General features: G+C 43.1%; 1 protein-coding gene across 2 annotated transcripts in view; it reads right to left on the bottom strand.

Moving 5' to 3' along the window:
- The window catches only part of VARS2 (valyl-tRNA synthetase 2, mitochondrial), an 86,564-nt gene that overhangs the window by 60,196 nt on the left and 10,633 nt on the right, over positions 1-15,735 (bottom strand). For both annotated transcript variants that reach the window (XM_073598865.1, XM_073598866.1), the window contains exons 3-8: positions 13,276-13,357; positions 12,470-12,570; positions 11,206-11,327; positions 7,701-7,767; positions 5,420-5,517; positions 2,122-2,203 (exon numbers count right to left, since the gene is read on the bottom strand). In XM_073598865.1, the coding sequence (XP_073454966.1) occupies positions 2,122-2,203; positions 5,420-5,517; positions 7,701-7,767; positions 11,206-11,327; positions 12,470-12,570; positions 13,276-13,357 (552 nt within the window). The remainder of the gene's footprint in view (positions 1-2,121; positions 2,204-5,419; positions 5,518-7,700; positions 7,768-11,205; positions 11,328-12,469; positions 12,571-13,275; positions 13,358-15,735) is intronic.

The following is a 15,735-nucleotide window of genomic DNA, read 5'->3' as shown; positions in this document are numbered from 1 at the left end:
GAGAATACATTTATTTATTTTCATGTTTTTAAATGTATGGTGCTATCTGGATGAGGCTTAAAATAAAAAGGCTGGTTCTCGGATTTCTCTACATGTGCTAGATCTAGTCTGGGGTTGCTTTAAAGCAGTGTAGGTTTAGGAGATATTCACTGTACCTAGAGGTAAGTCTATTATAGGCTTAACTGTAGCTACAAGTTAAAAAAAAAGACTTTACCACTGTATGCTACATTGTGGCTACATATGAGTATAGGTGAGTGAGGGGAATTTCAGAGGGCATAGTGGTAGAGCAAACAATGGGCACAGTAAAGGAAATAGTTATAGGAAAGTCAAAGGGCTCCTTCACACGGATGTATTCGTGTACGGAGCCCGCTCTGCTCAGCGGGGGATCGCTCCGCCAATCCCCGCTGAGCAGGCAGATGACAGGTCGGATGACGATTGACCGCAGAGTCCGTCGTCACCCGATCAGATGACGGATGGAAAAGTAGGTTTTTCCTCCGTCACACTTTTTCGGATCAGAGGGGGTCGGTTGTCAGCGGACACGTCACCGCTGACATCCGACGCTCCATAGAGGTCTATGGAGCGTCCGTTCAGGTCCGCCTAAAAAACTGACAGGCGGACCTGAACGGATCGTTCATGTGAAAGAGGCAAAAGAAAATGAACCATATAACTGCATACAATATCATAGAGTTGCACGATTCTGGGAAAAAGGAGAATCACAATTTTGTTGCTTAGAATAAAGATCACAAATCTCACTGCGTAACATCATCTTTCACATTATACAAAAAATTGGGCTAACTATACTGTTTATTTTATTTTTTTTTAATTCATAAGTGTTTTTTTTTTTTTCTTCTTTGCATCTGAAAGACCGCTGCGCAAATACAGTGTGACATAAAATATTGCAACAACCGCCATTTTATTCCCTAGGGTCTCTGCTAAAAAAAATATTATAATGTTTGGGGGTTCTAAGTAATTTTCTAGCAAAAAATAACAATTTTAACTTGAAACCAATGAATGTCAGAAAAAGGTCTAGTCTTTAAGTGGTTAAACTCTCCTCATTTACAGACCGAAGTTCATTCCTTTGATCTAAAAGAACAAAATGGTACAATGTTTATAGTTAGCTCAGCTGCTGAGGAATGTTGTAAAATTTGGCAGACTGCATGTTTTTTTTGTTTTTTTAACAGCTGTTGGCCTGAGCAGAGAACTCTGCATAGAATTGAGAAAATGCTTTGGTAAAGATGAACTGTAGCCTGCTGACATAATTTGTAATAAAAACCATCTTTGCCATTCTGAAGCTTCCCTCCAACCACTCTGCATATTATTTTTTTTATACAATGATTCTGTATTCGCCAAACATGTTGCAGAAATCTCCCTCCACTGAGTCTGGCTGCATCCATTTAAACTGTGGGCAGCTGAAGCTGCTGCCTGTTTAATTCCTGGATTTACAGAGACACACACCTCCAGCTCTGCAGCTCTCATTGGCCCTCTTATGACTCATCCCCCCCCCCCCCCCCTCAGTTCCTGGTAAACTCTCACGAAAGAGAGAGAGAGAGAGAGAGAGAGAGAGAGAGAGAGAGAGAGAGGGGAAAGAGGGAGAGGGAGAGAGAGCTGTGCATGATGTCATAAGCCTAGGCTTTTTACCAGACAAGAAACAGGAAGTGGGCTGTATAAAGTATTTACTGGCAGAAAAAAAAATATTTTATAGATTTGATAGATGGATGAAAAAATGTCTGAAGGTCCGCTTTAAGATCACTAGGGGGAAAGAATCGATCTTGATTCTAAAGGATTAATCGTGCAGCTCTACAATACCACCATTTATACGTAAAAGATTTGGCTTAACAAGATATGGCGTGAGGAAGTAACAAAAGAATGGGAAACTGGTTCCCTATACAAAACACAAAAACAAAACGCATAGGGCTTGATTTACTAAAACTGGAGAGTGCAGAATCTGGTGCACCTGTGCATGGTAGCCAATCAGCTTCTAACTTCAGCTTGTTCAATTAAGCTTTGACAATAAAACATGAAAGCTGATTGGTTTCTATGCAGAGTTGCTCCAGATTTTGCACTCTCTAGTTTGAGTAAATCAACCCCATAGAACTAGGATAGGATAACTAAAGCACGTACCTCATCCATAGTAAAGCAGGCTCGGTCCCAGTCAAGTGAGGCACCAAGAGATTTAAGCTGATGATAAATTCTGTCCCCCTTCCTAGAAAGAAAAATTATATGAATAATTGTTTTTGTAGTATTGCATAGAGTAGGAAAGGTGTTAAAACCCATGTCAAGTTTTTTTGGGAATATGGGAGCACATGTTACTGTATGCAGCATAAGCTGCTGCACTGCATTACTGGATACACAGTGGCCGGAGCCTTTGGTAACAATGAGTAATCAATCAGACCACGCTTGTCCAAAGTAAACTTTTATAGGACAACCAAAAAAATGGAGGAGTTCTGGTTTGTAGGGGGAAACTACATTAAAATAGAAAATAGTGCAGCGCTAAAAACAAAAAAACATAACACTAAAAATACATTGGGGTAACGTAGTAGTCATGTAAAATCAATACTACTACGATCTCATCAACTGTGCATGAGAGTGTCATCCCACTGCTGTACTAAAGAGGCTGGTTTAGAGGCAAATTTTCACCTTTGATTACCCTTGTGGGGAATACGTGAATGACCTATCTGTTAATTCAGAGGTCTACAGTAAGGGGTGAGCGGCCTGTGTATAAGGTGGTGGAAGCTCTAAGAATGCACATAAACTGCAATATTTTCTGAGCACCCTGATCACTACCGAGGAGATTATTCTGACCTTTTGGTGTCATCTTCTACATCATCCTTGGCTCTTCTACTATATGAACTGGGACTATTTATATGGCTTTGATTTGCCAGATATTACCCCAATGTATTTTTATTGTTATGTTTTTTGTTTTTAACACTGCACTATTTTCTATTTTTATGTACTTATCCAAAAGGATTGCTATATATTGACCTTAAGTTAATGAAGTGCTCAAAACAGGCAGTCAAATGAAGCTGTATTGAGAGTAGGGCTGACTCCCAGTGCAGCTGCCAACCACTGGACAAATGGGAAGCAAAATGTAAAAAACAAAAAAGCAGCACTCTATGGGTAAAAGTCAGATATATATAAAAAAAAGTATGTATGCATGAAAACATATGCACATTGGATTGGATTCAAATAGTTTTTATTATACTTGAACTGTTACATGCTGGTGCAGACTGCAGTAAAACGATAAGAAGCATATAGCTATATACTAATAAAATGATTTAACAATGGAACCACCACGAGGAAGTCTTGATAAGAAGGGGTTAACTGCTCTCGGGAGATTTAACCGGTTAATTGTGAACCACGGTCATCCTAGGATGTATGGAAGGTGTTCAGGCGCCGATCGGAGGGAGTGGAATGGTGAAGCCTCTTCCTGCAGACAAACTATCAGATAATGCAGATCTAAAGGGGAGCAGGGAGGGCCCCCTCCGTCCGCGGTGATGTTTTCGGTTTGCCTCATTGATCCACATACACAGCTTCCTTGAGTGTTTAGCTGATTACTATAGGATTGTTATTCTGGTTTTGCGCTGACTGAACCCATCTTTTTACCTTGTAGGGAAAACTGCCACAAAAATAATAATAGAGGCGCCACAGCCAACTTGTAGATGAATGTTTCAGAACTATCATGCTTTTCCTTCCCTCACTACCTGGTGGTCACAGACCTGAAACAAACACGTTACCATCCATTGTGCAGACTCCTGATATTCCTATGCATATTCTGAACCAGGATTTACCTAAATAGTGAAAGCATATCTAAACCCAACAACCAAAATGAAATTAATAGCAGCTAACCAGTCCTTGGATGTGGTGGTTGCATTAGTTTTGTTTTTTAAAGTGCTTGTAAACCCTTACATATACCCAGTGAAGTGATTGGCCTTAAGTGATACACAGAGATTAAACAAGTCCTCCTATATAAGTTGTACCTGTCTATTTGCAGTCTTCTTCTCTACAGCCAAAGTGTTGAATTTATAAAGCTTGTCTGAAAGTTCAGGAAAAAATGGACAGACAGCCACAGTTACACTCTGCAGAGCTCAGTGAGGAGAGCTCTGGGAGCTGATTGGAGGGAAGGGACACACCCCCTTCATACAGCACACAGGAACAAAGCTTGAAGCTGTCAATCAGCTGGAGCTCCCTCCCTATCTCCTTTCTACTCTTGGTGTCAGGAAAACTTGTCAGAAGTGATTCATGCTAATAGAAGAATGAAGCAGCAGACAGAAATGACACTTAGTGCTCTGGATTAAGACAAGTACACACTATAGAGGGGTTTTGTTCATATTTCATGGATAAAAAAGGAGAAGGCACCTCTAAGTGCAGCAGCATTAAAATTTTAATGTGTTTCAGAGCATCTGTTGGGCTCCTTCTTCATACCAATCTGGTATGAAGGGGCCTATCAGAGGCTCTGAAACGTGTCCATTACTGACATAATTTCCAGCCCGTGCATTCCACGCTGCTTTCGGGCGCACTTCCAGTGATGTCACTCACGAGTCCAGCATCCTATGCTGGTATACTCCAACATAGCCATCTCTCCTGGTTCTATTTTAATGCGGTTTCACTCTGCTGGACAGTCCGGAATCCACAACATCCATTGCGGACATGATCACCCCAGGACTACCCCTTCAGCTGGACCCATTTATACAATGATGAGTTTCCAAACCTCCACCTCTAGTAAGTGTTTTTAACCCTTTGCCAAATTAAAAGTTTAATGCTGCTGCACTTAGAGTCGCCTGCTCTTTTTTCCTTCAGAGTTGTTGCTTTCCTCTTGAAGTGCTGCCTCAGTGCTCCTTTCCGACATACATCAGCTAGAACTATATTAACCCTTTGAAGAGATTTTCTCTGGTCAGATACGGCTATCCAGAAGTGCCCTTCATTCTCTTATCTTTGCTCAGATTTCATATCTGTGGTTTACAACCACTTTAAAGCTAAGTGCATTTTCTGCCAGTACAGAAAATAGCCTTTGTAATGTGTAATGTCCTGTGTGCAGAGCTGAATTCCCAAACAATGTTCTCAGCTGTCCCATGTGTCTTCGGTGAACTACAAAGCAACAACCCTCTGTAATGGAGGAGAGGAGGGGGAGGCGTTTGTCGTCCTAATCAAGAGATCAGCGTGATCAGAGTGACGCTGCTCCCCCATACACACAGTACAGTGCGTGTGCGTTGTCAGCCTAGGACAGGAAGTGTGTTAATGGCAGGATCTCTGGTGAAAATAAAGGAAAAATTTAAAATCGAAGAAAACCAATGCCACCACCATATCTGAAGACTGTCAAGCTGCAAAATATTACACTTTTGTTTTTGAGATTAGATACATATGAACAAACATCTTAAAAAGCAAATCAGCAAAAAACAAAAGCATTAAATCAGCCACTCACTCTTCCTTCCACTTCCAGATGGCCTTTAGGAATTCTTCTCTGCCCAGATCGTGCCGAGAAAGTCTTTGCTCTTTAAATAGTTTCTTCTCCACCACAGCCTAGAAGACAAATGACCAGACTTAGGCCTGGTTCACACCTATGCAGGCTGCAGTTTGCATAATTCTGGTGCATTTTTCAATACACGTTTTTGATCCACTGAAGTCTATGGAACCAAAAGCCAGAAAAAAAATCCCTGGCCCTTTCCATAAAATGCACAGATGTGAACGTGATCCATAGGAAATCATGTTAAATGGAGTGTAGTGTGTTTATGCAAAATTGAAAAAGCACTTGTGACGGGAGTCACTTTGGGCGGGGGGATTGTGGAACCGAGCTTCTCTTGGAGAGCACTGGAATCTCCTTGTCCTTCTGCCCCAGCCCCTCCTATGTGTAAGGCACCCTGTGTCTATTAGGGGGAACAGGGTGACCAAAGTCAGTCTGATCTCAAGAATATATAGCCCCCCTTTCATCAGAGACCATTGCTAGATGGTCTGAGGTGGGGTGGGGGGTTGCTATGTGTTTGTTAAGTGCCTGTATCCCATTGTTCTATGGTTTGTGTCTGCCTTGGGGGCAACCTATTATGGCATGTATATGTCTCTGTGGATTAGCTGTGAGAGGGGAGGGAGGGGATTTCTCCAGCAGCCCCTCCCAAAGACAGTCTACTGATGAGAAGTTTGACTACATCTTTGTCATGCTTTGTCATGCTACTGGTGGAGGTAAAGTCTACCCTGCCCTGTTTCATTATGCAAAGGAGGGGGGCTTGTTGTCAGGGCTGGCTCAGCCCTTCTTTCTCTGAGCTGGCCGCTCAGCTGTCGGCTAATTGCCCGCTCTCATCTCTCTCCACAGTTAACCAGCTGTTGTGGATCTGCTCATCAGTCCCGCCTACTTAAAGATCTCCAGATCACTTCACTCCTGCCTTCCCCTTGGTCACATCACAAGAAACCATCTCCTGCGTTCCTGTTTAAAGACTGGCTTTGCTGACACCCTTCTGGCTCCTTATCCTGCTTGCTGTTCCACTACTTGGATACCTAACTTCTGGCCTGGCTGATTACCCGATCTGGTTACTGAACTTAGGCTTGGCTGACTACCCAATCCAGTTACTGGACTCTGGCTATGCTTTGACTACGCTTACTCCATTTACCTTTTTATTTTTATTAATAAAACAAGTGTGATTTTACTGTACTTCTGTCTCGGTCTGGTTCATGGTTTCTGACACTTGTCCCCTTAGTGTATCTATATATACCCGTGTTCAAATAAACAGTTCATGTTTGGCAGCCAAAATAAGTACTGTCTAGTTATTGGTTGTCAACGGTTGGAATATCTGATATCTATATTCAGACTGGAGGAAGCAGTATTAGACGAAAGCACTTAAGAGGAGCGTTGGAAGCAATTCCATTACAGCACTAGAAAATGCATAGGCGTGAGAACCAGGCCTAAGTCCTTTTTCAGACAGGGCGTACAACACAGTATGCCTGCAGGGGGGCTGTGTTTACCTGTCCCATTGATGTCAATTGAGACACAGAGGCTGCAGAGACACAGCCACTGCTCCCAATCTGACATGCCTGCGGGTACAGGTGCACAGCTCTGAACGCAAGACAGTGTGCATTTGTCTGTGCAGCCACTGCATCCCAACTGACATCAATAGGACTGCCTGCATGGGGATGCAAGGAACACCTATGCAACTCCATGTGTGTGTGTGAACGATCCCCGCACGGGTGTAAAGAACAAGGCCTAACTTTTAAAGTCTGCAAGGAAAATGGAATCTTCATTTCATTATCTAGCCTGCCCTGAATTAGTGACAGCTGGAATATTACTGCTTGGTACAGGAATACAAACACACCCACTCAGGGCTATGCCTCCCATAAGGCCTATAAGAGGTTCATGGGGGACACATTGGAGGGTGGCACCAACGCTACTATCAGTATAAGGCACCATCTTCAGTGCAACTCAGTAACGCAGAGTCTTGTAAAATCACAGCCTCAGCATTACGGAGCTCCCTGTCCAGCTACTGTGCCTGTTAGACAGACACAGCAGTCTAACTTCTTCAGTGATGTGGAGCCTGTTAAATGTGCAGTTTCAGTATCATGATCACAAAGCCACGGTGTGGAAGGCATAGCGGCCAGACAGCAAACTTTGCCCTGTGACACTGAGCTTGTATGTTTAACAGACTCAGCGTCACTGAGCTTATTGTGTTTTGGTATGCGACATATGTTGATTTGAAGAAGAATCACAAATCATAGCTTACCTGTGTTGCAATACCAGCATGATCAGATCCAGGCACCCAGAGAACTTTCTGACCCAGCATTCTCCTCCTGATAGAGAGAAGTTCCAAAAAAAAAAAAAAAGAGTTAAATGTGCCAAACAAATATAAGGTCAACAATCTAGTGCACCCTGAAATAAAGGTAGGTACACAATGGGGTTTGGACTGTATTTTCCACCAGCATTTGGTGTGTTTACAATTGGCCTACTTAAAGATGATCACTTCTATGAATATTAGTGAAGCACACTATAGCGTTCACCTTGTATTAAAGGAGTTGTAAAGTCCCAAGGTTTTTCATCATAATGCATTCTATGCATTAAGGTGAAAAACCTTCTGTGCTGCAGTTGCCCCTCAGAGCCCCCCCTTTTTCTTATCTGATAGAGCTACGAGCATGACCCCGGCGGCACCAGCCGCTGTCTCCGTTCTCATTGGATAGATTAATAGCAGCTGGAGCCTTTGGTTCCCGCTGCTGTCAATCAAATCCAGTGACACAGAGCCGGGGCCGAGTCCTGCTGTCTGTGTCAATGAACGCAGCAGCGGGACTCTGAGCGCGCCCGCACGGGTGCCCCCAGGGAATGTGGGGCTCCGTTGGGGCACCTGATGAAGAGAAGGAGCGCTGATGGGGCATCCCAGAAGAGGAGTATCTGGGCCACTTTGTGCAAAACCCTTGCACAGAGGAGGTAAGTATAGCATGTTATTTAAAAAAAAAAAAAAAAAAAAAAAACCTTTACAATCACTTTAAATGGTATGTCCAGACAAAATTTTTCTTGGCATGGGAAAAGATAAGTAGCATCAAAAATTATCCGCTTGCCAACGTTTTGAAAACACACTTCACATTCTATTTTTAAGTGTCATTAATGCATATCACTGTCCTTGGTTTGGGACCTTACGGGCAATGATAATCCAGGAAACACATCATATAAGCTAAAAACACAATTAAAGCACCAGCAAAAATGCTTAATTTTTCAGCGCTTAATGTATTCTTATAGCTACATTATTAAGTGGTTTTACAAGGCAATTATTGAACATTTCAGGGACAATTAAAAAAAAAAAAAAAAAAGTGCATCCTCTTTACAGCACATTGTGACAAGGCCCTAAAGCGGATCTTCAGACATAAAGTGAAAATGCCTCCTGCCCACCCTGTATAGCTGCTTTTTTTTTTTTTTTTTTTTTAAGGTTTTTTTTTTTTTTTTAAGGTTTTTTTTTTTTTTTTTTTAGAATCGGCGCCTATACACATCATTTCCCTAGGAGAATGACGTGTACTGTGCACGCTGTATGTAATTAACAGAGGAGGAGGGGGGCGGACCTAGTAGCGCAAAACCCAGAAGAGCCGGCAGGCCACTCAGTGCCGCCAGAGATAACATGGCAGCACGGGACTTGAGCAGTGACAGGGTATGAGAGAATCTCAGTGGGACATCGTTGGATCCGCTGGATGGGTGAGTATCTGAAATGTGCAGCACTCACCTCCTAGGGTAAGCAGGATATCAGCTTTAAAGAGATTCTCTTTCACTTACTGTCACAGAAACAAATGTTTCACCAGTCAAGTAGTAAGGGAAAAGAACAATATGCAACTGCTTTGACAACAGAGATACATTGGGGTTGATTTACAAAAGGAAAATAGACTGTGCACTTTGCAAAAGTGCAGTTGCTCCAGAGATTAGTAAAAGAGGTAAAGCTTCACTTTGCAAAGAATACCCAATCACGAGCAAGGAAAATAAAAAAAACAACATTTTTGCTCGCACCTGATTGGTCAATGGAAGTCAGCAGGGCTTCTGTTCATTTACTAAGCTCTGGAGCAACTGTTCTTGCAGAGTGCGACTGCACTTTGTAAAGTGCACAGTTCATTTGCCTTTAGCAAATCAACCCCATTACCTCTATACTGACTCAAGGGTTGTCTTCTAAAAACGTTCCTCAGGTTTCTAATATTAAGTATTTAGAGACAACGTTAACTGTTACAGTTTTAAAAACACATGGGTTTTGCTTCTGCCAAAATACCTGACCACCCCAACAAGTATATGGCCAAAAGTATGTGGACTTTCCAATAAATTACTGGGTTCAGGTGTTTCCAGTAAAGGGTACTGGTAAAGTGATACTAAAAAGGTATAAATTTCTTGTTACAATTTAAACATGGTATACTCACCTGCTCTGTGCAATGGTTTTGCAAAGAGCAGCCCGAACTTCCTCTTCTGGGGTCCCCCCTGGCGCTCTCGGCGCTTCCTCCCTTCTGAGTGCCCCCATAGCAAGCTGCATGATGCGGGGAAACTCAAGCTGGCCCGATCCTAAGTCGGGCTGTGTTGTGTCTATTAACACACACAGTGCAGCTTGGCCACACCCTCTGCTCCCTACTCACAAGATTTGATTGACAGCAGCAAGAGCCAATGCCTTCCGCTGCTGACTCCATGTCCTGAGAGGAGAGCGCCGCTGCTCTCGGGCACACCGCTGAATCGAGATCGGCTTCAGGTAAGTATTTAGGGGGAGCTGACCATGGAAGGTTTTTTTACTTTAATGCAGAGAATGTATAAAGGTAAAAAAAACCTTAAGCCCTTAGAACCACATTAATGATACCGGATACAAAGACATGTTAGATATCTGTGCTCTTCCAACCTTGTGACAACAGTTTGAGGAAGGCCATTTTCTAACAATAAAGAACAGTTGCAGCTTGTGTTTCAGGCAATGAAGGAATAATGCAGGGTTTGCATACCATCGGGGTTCTAAAATACACCGATTGTGCAGCCCCTTACCTTAGCTGGAAAGGGAAGATGCATATACTGAATAGAACATAAGAAGAGAGAACAGGGTGCAAAATGATCTTCGAGCATTAAAATCATAAAAGTGTTATTAGGATAATAATACCATGCACTCACAAGCATATAGGGGTGGAGAAGCATGTCACAAGCCAATGCAGAAAACCTGGCAGCTTTCCATGGTCAGCAGAGAGAATGCATGGTAGGGGAAGCCTGTATTCTTGTAAAAAGGGCAAAACCTTAGACTCGTCAGATGCTACAAGGCTATTAGTGGCTTTTTTGCTCGAAAATAGAAGCGGTGTCCTTGAGACGCATAGCCAAGGCACTGCCACTGCCTACCCACAACCCAGCAGTGTGAGCTGCTTCCAAGCTGCAAGGATGCAAAAGATGCACTCCTATCATTTGCTTATTAAGAGTTTATTTTAATGTACATTGGTCACCTTGTGACCTGTTCTTTCCTCTTATGAAGGCCCTTTTCTGTTCTAGCATAACTGGGTCCCTGTGCACAAAGCAAGGTTTATAAAGACATGGTTTGACATCTTTGGTGTTGAGAAACAGGAGAGTACAGAGAAGAGCCTTGACTTTACCATTACTGCACACCTATGGAATGAATTGGAACACCAATGTTAAGCCAAATCTTCTGCTCCAACATCAGTACATGACTTTACATATCCTCTTGTGGTGGAACAGGCACGAATTCTCACAGACATACTCCAGGCAAACCACTATATTGGAAAGGGACTTACCAGCGAACAAGAGAGTCCTCAATAGCCACAGTAAGGGCATGTCCGAGGTGAAGGGAGCCGGTGACATTTGGGGGAGGAATGCAGAGAGAGAAGACCTCTGGAGTAGACTGAGGGAGACGACTCTGCAAAGGCAAAAACATTCCATGACCGGGAATACAGTTTCAATCAATCAGCTAAATATATTCTAGATACATTAAAACAAAACATGTGCAAAGTCTTCCAGTTGGTCTGTCCACTGCCAGCATGCTGGAGAGAAAAACATTTGCTCTCTGTGTGGAAGCAGTGGTCTCTCTGGTGAGGTCTGACACACCCCCTGCTGAGAAAGCGCTAGAGCTCCAATGAGCAGGGAGCATGAGCTTTGCTGATTGCAGAGCTATATATCCAACTCCAGTGGCGGCGGGTGGTATATTTATTGGATGGGGGGGTGGCAATCTGTCCACCGCCAAAGGGTCGTCCCCCCCCCCTCCCGGTCGATATCGGTCCCCGCACTTACCCCATCTAGGTTGAGGGTTTCCTCCGTGCGGCTAGCCTCCTTCCTCTGCTTCACGATGGTGCAGCTTCCTCTATGTCTCCTTCTTCCTCCTACTCGGCGGCGGCCAATAGGAACGCTTCTCTTAGCCGGGATTGGCCAGGAGGAGAAGCAGGAAGACAATAGAGAATATTATGAATTCGCTATTGTCACACAACTGGGTGGGCTTGGGGCGCCTACGGCTCTAATCATGTGTTCCCATTGGAATCCATGTGTCCAGCACCCTGCATGTAAATTAGGGTCCGGGTGCATGGATTAGGGGGGCGGTGCCCCTGTGCCCTGTATGGCCGGCCGCCGCTGTCCAAATCAGAAGGGGGTGGGTGTGTTGGACCTCTGCAGAGAGATTACTGCCTCTATAGCTTCAGTGATAAACCCTGCCTCCTGCTGCTCTATGTAATGAGAATACTCGGGGGCAACTAGCAGCAGTCTCTGAACTTTTGGGGGTCCACACAAAGGAAGCTTTTTCAGGTATATAACATGCAAACAATATGTTTATATGCACAAATTATCTTATAGGGAGATTGTGGATGAAATGAATGGTCTGGTGACAGGATCACCAGTTGTACTCTTTACATAAAGGTTGTTAGTCAACATTAATTGTACATTTTATCAATCATTCAATCAAGAAACAGTATGTAAGGCAGGACATACAATATTTACATCTATTCCACAATCAGGTGTCTAATACTTCCAATGAGTGGTGCAGAGCAAATGCCAACCCTTCAGTATCCTCACCTGGTACTCAGGCTTGAAGAAACCTTGCTTCACCCACCAAGCATACCAGGCAGCTTCTACATAGCGTGGGCTGTAGGAGGAGGGCAGTGGACATGTTGTATCTAAAAATGAGTAGGCATATATTGATAAGCACATAATATGGCAATCATAGGCGATACATTTATATTGGGACAGCATTAACTGTAAATATAGAAGTAGCCAGTGCATGGGTTGCCAGCTCCCTTGGTGCACCATCCTCCTGCTGATGAGATCCTAGAAAATAGGGAGCACTCCAAATCTCACAAAATGAAGCTGCAGCACCCCTGCACACCTAGAAGTGTCCTCTTTGGGACATTTGGAGTACTCTACTTTGCCTGGTGCTCGCCGGAAGGAGGATGACGTCACCCTTGCCCAGGCACCACAGGCCGAAGCAGGGGGAAAGGTAAGCATATTAACTTTTTTCCCCCATCTACAGGATTTACTAAAGGATTATGCTGCTTTGCAGAAATTTGGGGAGGGGTCTTAAGAGGCAGACCTTGTATTTTAGGCCTCATTCACATGGGTACTAAGGCCTGTAGTTTGCAAATGAGAACTGACACAGCCACTTGGCCCAATGTGACTGGCATCCGGGGCCACTCACCCACACCCCTGTGAAACTGAGACAAGCGGCTGTGTCTGTGCAGCCGATGGCAACCCCATACACTTACTTAGGTTGACTGCATGCAGCGTCTGGTGGCTCACGCCGCATAGACACATGGCCCTTTCATAGACCACCTGTGTGAATGAGGCCTTAAACGCAAGTTCCACTTTAAAATATACCTGCTGACCTTTTTTATTTCCGGGCACTGTAGAGATTTCATACTTGATTACTTCTTTCTCTTTCCAGCGCTGACCTTTAGCTTTTGAGACCTGTCACATGAGAGAGATAAGACAATACACATCACTGTAGATAAAAATAAATGAATGAAAAAGATAAAAAAATATTATACACAGTCCCCGACAAAAGTCTTCTCGCTTGTGTACAAATTGACCTGAAGTGCCGCTAAAATATATTTCTAATCAAAATTTTGTTACAAGAAATGGGTCATTTTAATCCCAACAGCTTTTGTAATAATGTTTCAGTGCAAAACAAAACTGATTCTAATATTCACAGCTTGGTAAAGCCCATTGAGTCAATTTTTGCCAAGACATAAGTGTTGTCACCTTGTTATATGAGCTTCACCTGTGACTAATGGATCAATTAGGTCTCAGGTGTGTATAAAAAGAACACCAGTACACTAGACCTTCTCAACTGCAACTAGACCTCTGCAAACATGCCTAAGATTCACCCGGAGACTAAAGTGTTGATTATCAAGAGGCTGAAGACCAGATCCACTGCTGATGTGGCAGATACCTTCAATGTGTCTCAGCGTCAAGTTCAGAGGATAAAAAAAAGATTTTAAGAGACTGGAGACGTTTTGGACAAGGCCAGGTCAGGCCGACCCCGCAAGACAACTGCTCGAGAGGACCGTTTGTTTGCTCGAAAATCCAAGGCCAGACCATTTTCCACTGCAGACCTGGTCACCTGAAGTCCAGGTGTCAACCAGAACAGTTTGTCGGATTCTGTCTCAAAATGGCCTCCATGGTTGAATCAGTGCCCATAAGCCAGCACTAAACAAAAGACAATTGAAAAACCGTGTGGCATTTGCCAAGGGCCACAGCCTGCTAAAAGGATGGACTCTGGAAAAGTGGCAGAAGGTGAATTTTCAGATGAATCTTCTGTTGAATTACACCACAGTCGCCGCAAATATTGCAGGAGACCTACTGGAACCCGCATGGAGCCGAGATTTACCCAGAAAACAGTGAAGTTTGGTGGAGGCAAAATCATGGTCTGGGGTTACATCCAGTATGGGGGGGTGCGAGGGATCTGCAAGGTGGAAGGCAACATCAATAGTCTAAAATACCAAAAAATCTTAGCTACCTCTTATATTCCCAACCATAAAAAAGGCCAAATTTTGCAGCAGGATGGTGCTCCATCGCATACTTCCATCTCCACATCAAAGTTCCTTAAGGCAAAGAAGATCAAGATGCTCCAGGATTGGCAGCCCAGTCACCAGACATGAACATCATTGAGCATATGTGGTGTAGGATGAAAGATGAAGCATGGAAGACGAAACCAAAGAATAATGATGAACTCTGGGAGGCATGCAAGACTGTTTTCTTTGCTATTCCTGATGACTTCATCAATAAATTGTATGAATCCTTGCCAAACCGCATGGATGCTGTCCTTCAAGCTTATAGAAGTCATACAAGATATTAAATTTGGATCTCACAGCACCACTACTTAATTTGCTGACATATTTTTGGATTTTCAGTTAAGTTGTTCAATTTCTGTATAGGCGACAAAACTTTTGTCTTGCCAAAATTTGACCTGTCTGTCTTGATTAAATGATAAATCTTTTTTCAGTGAAACTAATTTATTTCAGTGCATTAAACATCATTTGGGAGGGCTTTAGCTTGTCATATGAGCTATTTCTAACACCAATTGATTAATTAAAAGTCAGGTTAATAGCAGGAGTTTCTACAAAATAGAGAAGCGACAAGACTTTTGTCAGGGACTGTGTATATGTATATGTATATATATATATATATATATCAATCAGTCTTCAATTTCTAAATAGTGTAACATACTTAGTGATGGTATCACATGACATACAGTTTAAGGGCCGGTTCCCACCAGAACGCAGGGCAGGATAGGCGCAATCCGTGCACATTTCCTGTACCACATTCAAACGCACTGCCCTTCGTGATCTGCATGCAGGTGCCAATGTACTGTTAACCGCACCCCAAACGCAGATTGCAAATGCAGTGCGTTTACTGGCAACAAATTGCATGGTACCACAGTACCATGCAATTTGGTGCAGTGCGTTTTTACAAGTAGTGCAAGCACTACTTTTGCATGTTCTGGTGTGTTTTGCAGCCCATTCAAATGACTGGTCAGTCAAAACGTACTACACGAGAGCATGCACGTTCCAGTGCAATCCTAGTGTAAACCAGCTTATATGAGATTTTAGCAATTGGGTTTAGATCTACTCTAAGTATACAAACAATAGGATCTCTTTCTGGCATTTGGAAACACCATAAACAACGATGGATCTGGATTAAATATGTAAATACTTTACACTTAACAAGCAAGATAGGAAATAAAATTAATTCGTGAACTGATATACACAGTAAATATGACATAAGGTCTGATGTATTTGGCTACACTATTATTATTATTATTATACAGGATTTATATAGCGCCA

This window comes from Aquarana catesbeiana, linkage group LG09 (assembly GCF_042186555.1).
Source record: "Aquarana catesbeiana isolate 2022-GZ linkage group LG09, ASM4218655v1, whole genome shotgun sequence".
Classification (NCBI taxonomy): Eukaryota; Metazoa; Chordata; class Amphibia; order Anura; family Ranidae; genus Aquarana; species Aquarana catesbeiana.
Note: the sequence above shows the minus strand (reverse complement) of the source record. Positions and strands in the feature narration are given on the sequence as shown.